General features: G+C 49.9%; 4 protein-coding genes across 4 annotated transcripts; 2 read left to right on the plus strand and 2 right to left on the minus strand.

Moving 5' to 3' along the window:
* Positions 1–293: 293 nt before the first annotated feature.
* On the minus strand, positions 294–2,779 carry B0T26DRAFT_748730 (uncharacterized protein; the record flags this gene model as incomplete). Its single annotated transcript, XM_060445000.1, has 5 exons — positions 294–377; positions 439–705; positions 792–1,294; positions 1,432–2,450; positions 2,514–2,779. The coding sequence occupies 5 exons, from the start codon at positions 2,777–2,779 to the stop codon at positions 294–296; spliced, it is 2,139 nt and encodes a 712-aa protein (XP_060301383.1).
* A 402-nt stretch (positions 2,780–3,181) lies between these two features.
* B0T26DRAFT_738849 (uncharacterized protein) lies at positions 3,182–6,027 on the plus strand (the record flags this gene model as incomplete). The annotated part of the gene is made up of 5 exons (XM_060443641.1): positions 3,182–3,686; positions 3,784–3,890; positions 4,021–4,593; positions 4,639–5,163; positions 5,290–6,027. The coding sequence occupies 5 exons, from the start codon at positions 3,182–3,184 to the stop codon at positions 6,025–6,027; spliced, it is 2,448 nt and encodes an 815-aa protein (XP_060301384.1).
* A 132-nt stretch (positions 6,028–6,159) lies between these two features.
* B0T26DRAFT_738850 (uncharacterized protein) lies at positions 6,160–9,928 on the minus strand (the record flags this gene model as incomplete). Its single annotated transcript, XM_060443642.1, has 7 exons — positions 6,160–6,200; positions 6,430–6,537; positions 7,046–7,182; positions 7,306–8,086; positions 8,399–8,639; positions 8,701–8,895; positions 9,791–9,928. 7 exons carry the CDS (start codon positions 9,926–9,928, stop codon positions 6,160–6,162), a joined length of 1,641 nt encoding a protein of 546 aa, XP_060301385.1.
* Positions 9,929–14,086: 4,158 nt separating this feature from the next.
* B0T26DRAFT_640110 (GTP-binding protein of the ras family) lies at positions 14,087–14,533 on the plus strand (the record flags this gene model as incomplete). The annotated part of the gene is made up of 1 exon (XM_060437198.1): positions 14,087–14,533. A coding segment is annotated over one exon (447 nt), but the record flags the coding sequence as incomplete, so codon positions are not given.
* Positions 14,534–14,953: the final 420 nt, after the last annotated feature.

Here is a 14,953-nt window from a genome sequence, read left to right on the forward strand (position 1 = left end):
CGAGGGCAAGGGCAGACGTGAAATATACGTGGCTTTCGATTAAACGTCTACGAAGAAAAAAAGCATCCATAACAAAAATCAACTTTCTATTAAAACCAAACCCACTGCATCTCTCAGCTATCTCAAGTACGGGTCTGCGAGGCGTGGTGGCCCCAGGCTGGCGTTGGACAGCCCTGGCCCCGGCGCGCCGCCGGGTAGGCGGCGGCCGCCTCCACGTCGGCGATGGTTTTGCGCCTCGCCTGCTCTAGCGTGCGAAGCGAGCAGGCGAGCAGGCGCGCCTCAGCCAGCGCGCCTTAAAAGTCGAGGCCCTCAAAGGTGTCGCGCGCTTGCTGCAGCGCCGCGTGAACGTGGGCTTGGCCCACGGCTAGCCGCGCTAGCTGACAGGGACCATTCGACAATGAATCACGTCCGCTGCCGTTTCATAGTATCATACTAGACGGCAGCGTCTTCGCGTATCCTCTTTCCCAGAAACACCGCTTTGCCCACCACTTGCGTGACCGTCTTCGACGGCAGCGGCGACACCTCGCACGGCCCGTCCATGAGAAACGCGCGGTCAAAGTCCAAGGCCATGACCTGCTTGAGCTCCTTGTTCCACGCCAGGTTGGCCAGGCGAATGTCGGCGTGAACAATGCTGTGGCGATATAACGAGTCCTCAATATCCTGAACGATGCTTTCGACGTCGTCGATGGCCTCCGGTATACGCCGCTCGAGCGAGATACCAGCCCACGACAGCAGCATCAGGTGCCACACGCAGGCGCCCGAAGGCAGAATGTAGGGCCCTCCAGCTCCACCCAGCCGAGGTAGACGGGGATCAGCACGCCCTGCACGCGCTGCGTGACGGGGCTGGCGTAGAAGGCGGCCTCGCGTTTGAGCGCCAGCTCGTCGGCGTCCTGGACGCCTTTGGCCACGAAGGTGTAGCCATAGCCGCAGAGCGTAATATTGAATAGCGTGCCGATGGCTCCAAATAGGCCGAACTTCATCAGACACTCGATGCCGGCGCTGAGGCTGCCTGTCAGCTGCTTCAGCAGTATCGTGCAGAGCTCCGCCGTGTTGGTAGCGTGGTGTTGCTGTCGGCCGTCTGCTCCGGTCCTCTGGCGCTCAGCACGTGCGTGCTCCGACGTGTTCGGACAGGCTGGGTCGAGGGGGCCGCCGCGGCGGAGGCCGAGTAGGCATGCCTGTGTGCAGTATTCTTGCCGGGCATGTTCGATAAGCACAACCGGCCGGGACGACCTGCTGTCTCTGTTTGCATTGCCGCCAGCACCACCAGCACCGTCAGCATCATCAGCACTGCGGTCTGGTGGTGGGGGTGGTGGCATATCGGTAGAGCGATCATTTCCACCACCCGTGTTGTCGTCGTCGCCGTCTCTTCTCGGCGGCCTTCCGCGTTGTGGAGGCTTTATACTGAGGACTTTTTTTGCGGAGACGGCCAACGCGGAAGGTCGGTGAATAAGGCCGTAGTAATTCCCTGGTCGCGTAAATCCGTAACAAGCGCCTCGAGAATCAGCGTGGCCATTTGGGCGGCTGGCACGCGCAGTGGGTCATCCTCCGTCTGCAAAAATACCGCGTGGTCGATAAAATGATAGAGTAGGGCATCAGGGCTCTTGGGCACGATCATGAAAAAGACCGTGCCCTCGCCCGACGTGACGTAGCCGTACTTGGTGCCGTAGACAATCATATAGTGGTAGGTCTGGCAGATAACTTCGGCAATAGTCATCTCGTCTTTTTGGCGCCAGATGGCTGTCAGGGCGGCGTCGGCGGTGGCAGCAGTTTTTTGCTTTCCGTCGACGCTGCCGCTGTTGTCGCTTTCGTCACCGGTATCACTGCTGATACCGATACCGCTGTTGCCGGCAATGCGACGGCGTTCTGCGCAAACGCCGACGAGTGCCTCGGCCGGAGGCACGTCGGGGTTGCCCAAGATGTTGCGGATGTGGTCACCGCGGATTTTGTGCGCAGCTTTGTACTCGCCCGGCAGAATGCTCTCGGAGAACTCGGCGTCGTCGTCGTCGGACTCGTTTCGTCGCAGACGCAGGCCCCAGCGGTCGGGCACCAGCGCTGTCGCACTGTCGAACTTGCGTTTGGAGGGAGACGGGCTGCTATGGAGGCTGTGGCTGTGGCTGTGGCTGTGGCTGCGGCTGCGGCTAAGGCTTTGGCTGCGGCTACGGCGTTCGACGTCGGGTTCGTCGACGTCGGGCACGCTGCTCGTCTTCTTCCGCGCAGACGTGCCGTAGGCATTGTTGCCGAACTGGAACTCGAGCCCGCGGTACTGGGGGTCGTCGGTGAGCCGTAGGAACGTGTTGACAATCAGCATTGAGGGCGTCTCGAGGTACGCGCGCACAGACGGCCGGATATATTGCTCGTCTCGCCGCTTGCCGGGCGACAGGTTTTTCGCGACGGACTTGGAGTCGTTGAAGGACGGGAAGTGAAAGGCGTCGCCGAAGAGAATCTGCAGCCTGGCAGCGTGGCGGCGGTGCAGCGCAGAGAAGTCCTCCCACCGGCGCAGGACCCGCGGTTACATCTTGCCGTTCGCGTTGGCGGCCTTGCCGAGTGCCGCTCGCTGGCGGTTCGTCTCGACGCGGAGGATCGGGGGGATGTGCGTCTGGATGTTGTGCAGGTACCTTAGGTAGGCCGTGTTCTCGTTTTTTGCCACTTCGTCGTCGGCGCGTTTCTTTTCAGCCAGACGAGCTGCCTCCTCGTCGTCGGCGCGTTTTTTCTGCCTCGCGATCTCGGCACGTGCCTCCGCCAAGTCTTTCTGGAGCCTGCGGGTTGTTTCTTCGTCCATATTGTGCTTGGAGAGTCGTTAATGATGATGTGTTGTGAAAGACTTGGGGGTGTTATACGATTGTGGTGGGATACGTATATTTTATCTCAGCAAGCTCAGACCAGTACCGTGGGTCAAAGAGGGGCCCCCAGTGGAGGGCCTGCGGCCCCGATTTTTTAGATTTGCAGGGGGGTAGACCCACAAATACACATTCCAACCAATCACAACACATGAAGAAAAGAGCCACTGTACTGGTCTGAGTGCATAATGCGCATCGAACCGTCAAGGCCTCCTCAGACCTGCAACCGGCGGTCGAATGCGCATGCATAACAACGGCAAAAGCGATCATAACAACACGCCGTTAGTACTGTTCGAATGCGCGGGATTTTCTGATCATTTTAGTACTAATAATTTCAATAGAACATGTCGGGCGCGTCAAAAAATGACGAATCGGGCCTTTCTGGTGGCAGCCAAGCATTGCCCCTGCGTGGGCATGCAGGGTCGAGCTCACAGCTTACTAGCCTGGGCAGCACCCCTGACCTCTCCTCTCCTACCAAGGCTATAGAAGCCTCACAACAAGAAGACTATGACGAAGATGACGAAAATGACGTTGAAGACGACGATTCAGACGAGTCTGTACATCCAGCAGACGATATTTTACAGAAAACAATCCGATTTTGGGAACAACTGCGCAAGAACAACAACAACCAGGTACGACGGCAAGGAGCTGAGCGTCAGAGGTACAACCTCGATGCCTTCCTCTTCAAGCTCACGAGCGAGGGCACCCCGAATCACATTGCCATGAATTCCCGGCGGCTTGGAGAAGTTCTGATGAGCCCTTCTGTTCGTGATGCCCTCAAATCACAAGGCATTACTATCACAAGTGACGATCATGTTGCCGAGGCAGGCTCCTTCAGCCACGTTATACGTAAGGAAATGAGGGTTCTTATCGATTAACCGGCTTTTGGAGTATTTGAGCCATTCAAGGGCCAGGCTTCAGTGCGTGCCTACGATTATTGCACAAGTCTGTGACACTGCTTGGCTTGAAAATACCCTCAAAGAAGCCTGGCCAACGCTCAAGAAATACGCCCCGAATTTGGTCACCTTTTTATCACAGGTCCTCCAGAATCAGGTACGTTTGTTTCCCCATGGGTCTTCATCCTATTCCTATGGGTCTCTCTCCTATTCCTATAGCTCTTTCTCCCATTCCTATGAGCCTCTCTTCCATTATGGTACTAATGTTGAGACAGCGTACGACCCAGAAAGAGCTGGCCAATATGGACTTTGACGATGACAAAAGCCCCCAAATCTTGCTACTCGCCTCCCTATTTACAGGCGGCTACGCACGCAACAACAGCTCCTTTTTGAGAGATATTCTCGGCCTCTATATGCTCGCAAACGGTACACCAAGGCGTGCGGTAGAAACCCTCGCTCATATCGGCTTGATTCCTTCGTATTGGACCCTGAATAAAATGCTCAACGACATGGCAGCTAGAGCGAAGGAAAATATCAAGAAAGTCGCCAGGGATCCGAACGGGCTTCTTGTTTATGATAACTTCAACTTCATGAACCGTACAAGAGAGCTAGTTGGCGGGAAGAAAGACGAGATGATCAACCTTACAACGGCTTGTATTGTTTCGTGCCCAGAACTCGGGGGAGCGGTGCAGAAGGCCAATTTCCGGCCTCGAACGAAGGTTACAAAGGGAATGGTCATCGATTACATCCTTCCACGCCGCCAGACTATCAATAACGCGTCAAAATGGCTAGTCAAACAGGCCCTCATGAAGATATTCACAAAGGACAATATTCCCGGCATGCCTGTCGTCAAGAGAGTTGTATACGACAACTCCCCATACCTATAGCTAGGGGCCATATTTGAGGATGAAGGAACTATCGACGGCGTATACAAACTATACGAAGAGCTCTTCAAACGCAGGCTTGGACTGGATCAACAGTCTGACATCGATGAACGCCTCACCCTTGTTTATGGCGACATGAAAACAACCTCCTTTATTCGCCGCATTAAGCTCTCGCAGCTAGAGGCTAGCGAGAAGTGGGAGCAGAAGAAGTGGCTTGTCCCTGTGCCTGCTTTCTTCCATATTGAACTTAATTATATTAAGTTTCTTTTCCCGGTTTTTTGGGACACTGGTGACGATAAAAATAACGTCACAAACGCTATTATTTCTTCTGATGTGCAATTCTTCCACCGGGGCAAGAACATCAAGAAAAGCAATATCAAATATCACCAGGTCATGCCTCTATTGATGCACGGCTATAGTGTACGAATTCTGGCATTTGTTCTTGGTGAATTGGTGGAGAAAGAATATATTAACACCAACAGCCTCAATGTCGAAACCGTCCTCGAGAAATTGAAGGGCCTAGACCCCGATATTCTTGACGATGCCGTCAACTCTGTTTGGGAGAAACTATTCACATATAATGCCTGGACTGGGCGTTATTCAGACCTTGCAGAGGGCGAATTCGTTGACAAGGAGTTCCGAAGCCAGTGCCGCCTTCTTCAATGTACTGAGATTCTCTTCGTCATACATGAAGCTATTCGCTGCCGCGACTGGGGAACTCTCAGGGACATTATACCGACTTTGCCTTTGTTATTCTGGGGAGGAAAGTCGTCAAATTACGGCCCTGAGATGTTGTATTTTGCCTTGCTTCTACACCCTCGTGTCAGCGAAGATCACACAATGCGGGCCATTCCGAAAGGCGGCCTTATTCGCTGTACAACAGCTGGAAGTGGCTACAAAGCCATAGATCTAATGCTTGAGCATATCAATGCCTCATATGCCCTTGATATCAAATACAATAAGAATTCCACGCATGACGTACATGCTACCTTCTCGCGCCTCGCCCTGAACGGTAATTTCCTTACAACTATTCGCAAGTCGGTCAAGACTCTCTTTGTGAGTAAACAGAAGGGAACTCACAAGGCTGGCGACCCTACTGCAGACATTATTTTGTACGCATGTAAGCTGTATAACGATGGCATTACTAAGCGGAATAATAAGGAGGAGCGCCCCGAAGCATTCGATGCCCCTAATGTCTTCGAGAGTGGGCAAAGAATACTGCTAGAAAAGCTTGATAACCTCAATGAAGCTGTTGTTGAGCCTGAGGACCTTGTAGACCAGCGTGTTATTCCGGGAACTGTACTAGGTGGCACAGAGGATGGAGAGGTTGATTGGGGCGAGGAGGGCTTGCGTTTATTTGACGCCGAAGACGACTTCTGGGTACAGGCTGTTGATCTTACGAGCGATTAATTAGTAGCGGTTAGCAGCGGTTAGTATGAAGTTATGCTATATGTAAATAAGCTTAACCGGCCACTTTGAGACGATTAGTAGCAGTTATGTGTAGGGGATCCCTTTTGGCGCCTAGGGAGCCCCTTTTTACACTCAGGGGCTCCCTTTTGGCCCACCCGGAGCCGCATTTTGATCTATATAGAGCCTCATATTATGGGGAATTACATATAAAATTGACAATCTAATAAGCTACAGAGTTGTGCTCAAAGCAGTTAATTCAGCTAGGTAGGTAGCCAAATATATAGCCGCTTAAATGCGGCATTCCTGCGTTGCATATGCGCCCACGCAGCGGCATATATACGCCCTATGTGCGAGACCGCGAGGCAGGAGGGGAGTCAATAGAGGGCTCTCTAAACTGCTTACGTGAGGCATCAGGGGAAATGCTGGCTTCTGAAGCCCTTGAGGCCATACGAAGGTCTGCTTTCTTCTTCTTTTGAGCACCCCAAATCTCATGAATCTTATCAACAGATTCTAGTAAAAACATATTACAAACCACTCGACTGTTAGGGTCGTCTGTCTGTAAGGGAGCACGGGCTCCACAGAATGCTGGGGTTGGTAATTATGAAGATAGAACAAAGGGCAAGCTCCTATCGCACGGGTAATACAGTCAAATTGGAATGCCACTCAAAGTGTATGAGTGCAGTGAATGTGTATTGCTTGCTTGAAGAACCAAGCAAGAACTATCTAAGACCGTGGATACGGTCATCGTATTTATTTAATTATGGCTGGCCAGTAAGAGCGCAGCTCTTACTTGCCCGACAGGAAGGAGCTGCCCGGCGCTGGGCACTGCTAGCGTGCCGGGCCATTTGCCTGGTGCCAAGACCCTTCTTGGCACCGGGCCACCCCTGATTGGCCGCCCTTCCGTTTGCCTTGTGCAAAGAGCCCTCTTGGCACCGGGCACCGTCTGATTGGTCCTCGACAAGCGGGGCCCCCTGTCTTGCCTGAGGCGCCCGCCTTCTGCAGCCGGTCCAGTACGAACCAGGCTCGTCACAAAACATCACTAGTTGCTCCCCGTGTTCGTCCTGGTGCTCCCAGTCGTTGAGCGCCGGAACCTTTGTAACCAGGCCCTCCCAGTTAGTAAAAGGAAGCTCCTTTTTACCTCGGGCCTTATACAGCCTCGTAATAGCAACCTGGAGCTTCTCATCCATCTATATCTCTGAGATTACATCAACCCGCTTTCTTTCGGGAGACACGAGGGCCTGGGCCTGCTCCTTGCACCACGTAGACAACTAATCTAACGCAATGCCGGAAAAAGAGCCGGCTTGAGGTTTATTTTCGCCCTGTTGGCGAGGGGGCAACGGAGCGATTCGACCAAGGGATTGGTTACAACTGTTGCAGCATAATTCTTTGTTGACTGGGCGCTTGTATTCGAGCTGGGGGGCTTCCATAGGCTCCTGAAGGTATTTGAGTATATAATCCCGGAAGCATGTGGCGCTGAGAAAACCGAGGATATTTTGATCCATTTTTTCCCGGGCAACGATGTCAGGTTTGGACCATTTTAGCCGCTCACGGTAGTCGAATAAACCCCTGAATTCCTCATCGACTGGCTCAGGAATAACAGCTTGAGAGACATCACTAGCCTGCGAAGTAACAGATGCCTCACTGCCGGCCTCGCTCATGGCATCGTCATCCCGTTCAATAAGCTGTAGTTGGTTCTGAAGACGACTAGGTATAGCCGGTATGTGAGGCTGACGACGGCCTCTTCCTCTCGGCTTCGGGAGTGGTTTATTGAGGGTTCCAAGCTGATCAAATAGGTAGTACGGCGCAAATAAAATTGCCTCCCCCTGACCTTCACACTTTCGCATTGCTCTTCTAAAACGCTGCCAAATATCTGAAAGGCTTTGGCCCGGTGGAATGCCGAACTGAATAACGCGCTCAACATCGGGTATGTCCATCCCCATACCTAGGGATACAGAGGCGAGGACAATACGGCGGTCGGTATCTCTATTCGGGAAGTCTTTGAACATAATCTCTTGGTCGGTAGGGCTCACATCTGCATCATACCGGCGTATGACTTTGGCTGCAAACTAGCTTGTGAAGCCACAGGACTTTTGAAGGTATTTGAGAAGAATATACCGGGCTAGGATGAGCTTGGGCTTACTATTAATGTAAATGATTGTCTTTTTAATCCGCCGGGCTTCGTTAGGCTTTGATCCCTCTATAAGAAAATGTAGGCGCCTAAAATCCGTAATGACCTTTCTCATCAACGGTAGTAGGATGACTATAATCTCGGGCCTGTCGATTGATATGCGGATTATTTGGAGGTTTCTCTGATCGAAGCCGGCATGCCTGAGTATGTATGCCTGGTTATCCTTGTCCAGCGTTGCCGTACAGCCAAAGAACGGAATCCTCCTTGGCATCAACGCCCTCAACGTGTATATGTGTGTAAATTCCTCCCGGAACTCTCTCCATTCGTTAATCATGTGAAGTTCGTCTATGGCGAAGAGTCCAAGCTTGCTGTGGAAGTCAGGATCACGAAGGACCGCTTTAAACTTCGGGTTTATAGCTTGTTCGGGGCTTAGAAGCATATGAATGTATTCGCCAGCTTTGACTTCATTCCAAACGTTAGGGTTCTAGATAAAATTAGTTAGCCGTACATTCAGGGGCCAGGGGTAAGGGGTAAAAGGAGCCAACCTTGAGGAATGTATTACTGTCAATCCACACAGGCTTCGAAGAAGCGACAGCCCGGGCGATGTCATCGCGCTGATTCTTGCCCAGCTTCGTGAGAGGTACGATTTGTATCGTAGTGAGCTTCGTAATCGCTGAGAAGGCGTAGAGTACAGCACTTTTTCCGTATCCTGTAGCTGCAACAAGCACTGTATCGTTCCGCTGATGAACAAGGCGATAAACCGCGTCGATCTGACCCTGGCGCGCTTCCCTGGCGCCTGTGATCTCGCAGATCACATCATTGATGCGTTTTTTCTGCTTGTTTTCTTCCATTTTAGCGCGCAGGAGGGCTTCTGGAAGGGCGAAAATGAAAGGTAGGTTATAGGAGGAAAAAATTACATGCTGAGGATGCCCCGCGCGAGCGTATTCTATATACAAATTTTCAAATTTTTTGGCCCTTTTTTGGCTGCATAGTTGGGATGAAGCTGTCGATAAAAAGACGGAGAGGTCTTGATCTTTTTTCGTTTGACGCTAAAAAAGTCACTTCCAGACAAACGTGCATAATAAAAACTACACCATTAGATTTCTGAGCGTCTCAGCATCTTCAGACATATATTTATGTAGTTTTACAATATGCGGTTGTTATACAATTGAAGGAAAACAAATCTGCATTTTTTCCATTTGTATGGCGGTTGACACGCCCTTGACGACTACCGCAACATTACTCTCTCAGACCTCTTTTTCAGGCGTTCTGTGCAATGTGGGTCCAAGTGGGTCTATCTGAGCCACAGCAAAAATTTGCGGGTCACAGGATACGAATGCGGTCTAGGGTGCCTTCTTTTATGGCGGGGCCGCAGGCCCCAGGGCTCCTTCCACGCCTGAAAAAGAGGTCTGAGCTTGCTGAGATAACGTATATTGAAGTTGCGTAAGAAGTGAGAAATCTCTGCGCAAAGCACGGCACTTCAAAGGGAGGAGCAAGCCCTGATTACGTGGATCCACCGGCCATACCACGTGATGTGACGGATAATTGTGGGCCCGTAATAAGGGGCTCTCAATCAAAACATCTTTTGGTCTAGAAAGGACCTTAGTGCGCAGCTGGTTCTATACCGGCTCTTACGTCAGCTAGCCCAGCAGCAACGACAGCGTCCGCCGAGCGGCTGCCGATGCTCAGATAGTACTTCAGCGCGTTGTTGACGTTGGCCTCGTTCTCGAGCATCGTCTCGTACACGTAGTTGCAGCTCGGCGGCAACATCATCTTGCGTTATACCGGTCACTCGATCTACGACAACGCCCACGGCTTCAGCGTCGACTCCACCATGTCCGTCAAACACAACGCGTCCTCCTTATCTATATTACCGTACACCGGGCCTCCGGCCCATCATAAAACCAAGGATTAAAAAGAAAGGTCCACTGCGATTGGGGTATGCGACGTGCTCTGTCACACGCCTGCTTTTTTTACTCGACCATTTTTGACAGCCTTCTTTTCTGGGATGGTCTAAAAGCGGACCCTAAAATAACCGCGCGAGAACGAACGAAAACAAACGTTTTGGCTAAAGCCTATTTCGCGTCTCTTATAGCTTGTGTCTTTCGTGCCTGGGACAGAGACCAGTTTTGGCCCCTTTATGGCTTACGCGTGGGACCAGATTTGGTTCTTTCCAATCGAGGCAGGATTTGATCCGTCAGTGTGTTAAATATGACGTGGCCCCCAAGGCGTATACGTAAAAGCGAAGTGTCAGATCGATATAGCCCAAGCAAGACGGAGCACGACGGAAAGACGGCGCGAACGAGATAAGTGCCGCGAGGCGCTTTCCAATCATATCCGTAAGTTATGCCTGGGTCAGAATTTTTTAGGTCTCGTGTGGCGCTAAGAGCTTGTCAGAGGAGAAGTTGGGCGTGACAGTCGAACCGCTGGAGATTCTTTGAGCGACCACTCGATCAGCACCTACCGATGTTTGTGTAAAGAAGTCGGGAAAACATTTAAAGTAGTATTCTCAGCTATACAATGCCCGGCACGTTTAAGCGCCGTTGCTGTAGCGGGCTGTCACGGTCTGGCAAGCTGATCAGCAGGTAGGCGGGGACGAGCAGGTAACGGGCGATAGATCAACAGAAGATAGTCTTGCAGGTAGATATCGGATTGAAGGCGAAGACGTGGCCCACTTGTTTTTTCCAATCTGTTTCCTTCCCGGTCTGTTTTCCATTTTAGGCTTGTGTGAGAATCATGTATTTAAAAGCTTAAATGTACCACCATCTGCATAAAGCAACCGAAACCGTGTGATAAAACAAAAACAAACCCAACCAACCCCGATGAATGCAGCATGGTCATAAACAGAAAAGAAACCAAGAACCCAAATAACTAAAAAGAAAAAAAAGAAAAACCAAAACCAAAACCAAAAAAAAAAAAAAAAAAAATCATGTCATATTGGTATAATAAAGTACACAAATATTCTGGTAGAAAGATGTACTGGAAAATACAGTGACTGGTACAAAGATATACTGGTACACATAATGGATGGTACAGAGATCAAAGTACTGGTATGTTTCCACGTCCGCAGCACTCACGTGCCTCCTTCCCAAGTCTGGTCCCAACAAGTGACAAAGGAATATATCGATACAAGAGAATGGAAATACGCCCAGGCATGGTAAGCAGCTAGAGGGAAGAAGAAAAGAAAAAAGTGAAAGGGACGTGTCTGAAAATGAGAAACTAGCTTCACGGCTTTCAAGAAATAAATACAAATTCCAAGCAAGATCAGCGTCCGTCGCGAACACAAGTCTGTTTTGATAAACTCGAAGAAGATTGCCGTGTCTCAAAACAAAGACAGGTTCACGAGAGCGCCGGCAAGAAACCATACAGTGTAGGGCCACCGAGACCAGACGCCGCCTGTAGATAACAGAATGATGTTGTATCGGTACGTGGTCAGCCGCCACCGTATGCATTTGCGTAGAAATGTAGACGGCTCGCCGAAGTTCGTCTCTACCGTGGCATCTTCTGTATCGAGATACTGGGTCAGATGCTATGGCGAGATGTAGTTCGTGATGAAATTGTCATCGCCAATCCTGGTATACTCCGGGACGGAGAAACCCAAGCAACCGAGGCTAGCACGCATACGAGGCCAGATGACACTCTCGTAAAGAAAAGACTGACGGAAGGCATCTGTCTGGACGAGCGAGGTTCGAACAGCCAGAGCGCGACCAGAAATCACAAAGACTCCCCCATCTAGACTACTGGTGCCACGGAGCTCAAAGTTGTGCCGGGCGAGGTAGGCGATACCAAGAAAATTCCAATAGGCAAGCCAGTATTGCATGGCAAGACGGACAGGAACATCCCAAAATGCATGCCACGACGGCCGCGGAAGTGAGGTGAGGGCACGCGTCCATCGAACTCGTTTTCGTGTACCGCAGATTCCTACTTTTGGATTGTTGAACACTGCCGTAACGGCGGAGAGAAAACAGGGCTTGAGAAAGACGTGGTCGTCGAGGAGGATGAGAATCTTCGAGTCGGTCTGAGCTATGCCGCGTACAATTTGAGCACCTTTGTTGGCGGCACCTGTAGTGATGACTTCCACCAAAACACCGCGAGCAGATGTAAACGAGCTACCCCGGAGCGTATGTTTGATTTCCGCACACCGAGCTTCCGCCTCGCTCGCCCGTTCTGCCGTGTCGGTGACAATGACAACCTTGGCCGGCAAGTTGAATAAGCACGACGTAAGGCACTCTTCAAAGTCCCAGTTGCTCAGGATAGAGATGGTCGTTAATACAATCCTTGAATCTTGCGGGCATAAGTCGGCAGAGAGTGGAGAGGTTGGACGTTTGTAGTGGCAGTGTCCGCACAGGCCGATGGCAAGTCGAAAGTAACGGCAGATAAAGAGAAGGGCAAAGCGAGATGAAGAGGCATCGTACGTCCGGACAACAATGTATGCTGCACATACCAGCGCAGGTGCTAAAAGTGCAGAAATTGGGAGACTCAAAAACAGCATTTGAAGTGAGAGACGAGGCTGAAGCCGTGCTTGATATGAGTCGTCTGTGTTGACAAGTCTGGAAGAAAAGTTGGTCCTGCCGCACAAAATCTAGGCCACCAGTTCGACGGACAAGAAATGAGGCCCTATCTGTTAAGCTAAACAAAAAGCAGGACGATCAAAAAACAATTTCCCACCAACTACCTTTTTAGTTCTTTCACCAAAAGAATCATGCATTGCACACGTGGAAAACAATGTTTTTATCGGAGAGGGAAACCCCTCTTTTTTTTTTTTTTTTACGAGTTTTTTTTTCCGTTTCGTCCAAGCCTGAGTACCGTATCAAACTTGTTTATTTACATGTTTAATCGGATTTCAATCTTTTCAATTTGTACATTCGCTAACAACGACAGTTGCCAAATCTTCCAGTGTCAAAACTCTCACGCCCTCGACTCCCAAATCTGCAAGCTGACGCAGAAGCCGATCCTTGAAAGTATTAGTTAATAAATTGCAGTTAATGATCAGCCTAGCCAGACGTAAAAGAGACTTCTCGACACTGTGAAAGTCGTAACCCGCAGTCGTCGACATATAGCGTTCTTTTCGTAGGGCAGGGCTTTTCAGCGCATTGAGAACTTTCTCTTTCGGTGGAAGCGAGCCAAAAGGTGGAATGGGTATCGTCCAGCTATACCGTACAAGAATTAACCGCTCGTTGTCCGTCACGCTCACTTTGTCAAACTCCTCTTGCGGAAGAAAAGCGAGAAGTCGCCGAAACGCAAGCGTTTCGACCGGGCTGCCAGTAATGGTTGTTCTCCTTTCAACGGCCGCAATATGTCTTTCCATGGCTGTATTCTGCTGCGCGTTGTGTCTTACTGTGTTTGTGGTGTCTCGTTAAAAATCCTACGCGTTACGAATAATCGGCAGGGTAAGGTACACGGTCTTTTATCTTCGCCCGGTGTGCGGCTTAAAAACTGCTTTCGTCTCGCTCTTTCCAGCACTCTAGCCCTTCCAAACGACCAAAAACGTAAACCCTTCATGCCAATCTTCTCGTGCTAGCTGTCAAAAGAGTTGTAAAACACCCGCTGCTCGTATTTGACGCTATTCTGTAAGGGTAAGACCTGGCTCCTCCCGCCTCTTTACAGTCCACCTCGGCCATTTCAAACGTCGTCTCTATTAACTCATCGTATATAACGAACACACACGCCGCCACGCCTTACTGGCCTGTCTCCGTACCGGAGGACGATTTTCTCTATTAAAAAGACATACTTTGCTTTTTTGAACGGTTTTTTGCGTTTGATGCTTTTCATTATTTAAGCAATTATGAATTTCACTGAATTATTCACGTCGCGAACGATTGTTATTTACGGGACTTATTTTACCGGTAGTTATTTGTTGTATTCTAGCCCCTTTCTTCTCTTTCCTCATCTCTCACATTTCATCCTTCTTCAACTTAGGAAAATCCTCGACGTTATGTCGATGGCACGTTCGACACGGAGTACTTCACTACTATAATAAATACTTTTACGAGAGGCATTCATTATAAAAGCAAGAGTATGACAATACAATTTGTCGACACCGCTGTTCTTCCTGATATAGATGAATACAGCAACCTCGACCCCTGTCATATCATAGAAACCCATAGCTGTATGCTCGTTTACTCCGTCACATCCAGGGCATCCTTCAACATGATTGAGGTTATTTATAAAAAGTTGAAAGACAACAGGGGTGTCTCGATTCCTTGTGTGATTGTTGGTAATAAGAGCGACCTGGAACATCAACGGAAAGTCACTGCTGAGGAGGCCAGAAAGCTTGCAGAGAAGCTGCGCTGCTCCTTTCAGGAGGCGAGTGTAAAAACCAACACAAATACAACGAGTGCATTTAAACTTTTATTTGAACAAATTAAAGACATTTGAAGCTTTATTTCGTTTTTCGAAGCTATGACAAAAGAAAGAGTCTTTTTGTCATTTTATATCTGAGATAACAAAAGCTGCTGGTGCTAGACTTAAAAAAAATTGTGTTTTGGGCAAAGAGTAGATGAGAGAGACTTTCTTAAATAACTACTTGAATAACCACTTCAAACGACTCCTGCACTTATATACTAGGCCCGTCTTTTGTTCTCATAATATAAAGTGCAGCTGTTACTTGTCCGACAAAGGTCACTCGGGCAGTTTTACACGCCATTCGTATTTTATTTCCAATCACCCTTCACATTGTTATGCCGGTCCTCACAGGAAAAGCGGCTGTGGTTATAATAATCTTTTAAACAATGAAACATTCCGCGCGCGTTGTAATTCTACTCTTGCTGTGGCAGCTAGTCGTTGCAAATGCTTTTG

Source organism: Lasiosphaeria miniovina (assembly GCF_030549165.1).
Source record: "Lasiosphaeria miniovina strain SMH2392-1A chromosome Unknown B0T26scaffold_2, whole genome shotgun sequence".
Classification (NCBI taxonomy): Eukaryota; Fungi; Ascomycota; class Sordariomycetes; order Sordariales; family Lasiosphaeriaceae; genus Lasiosphaeria; species Lasiosphaeria miniovina.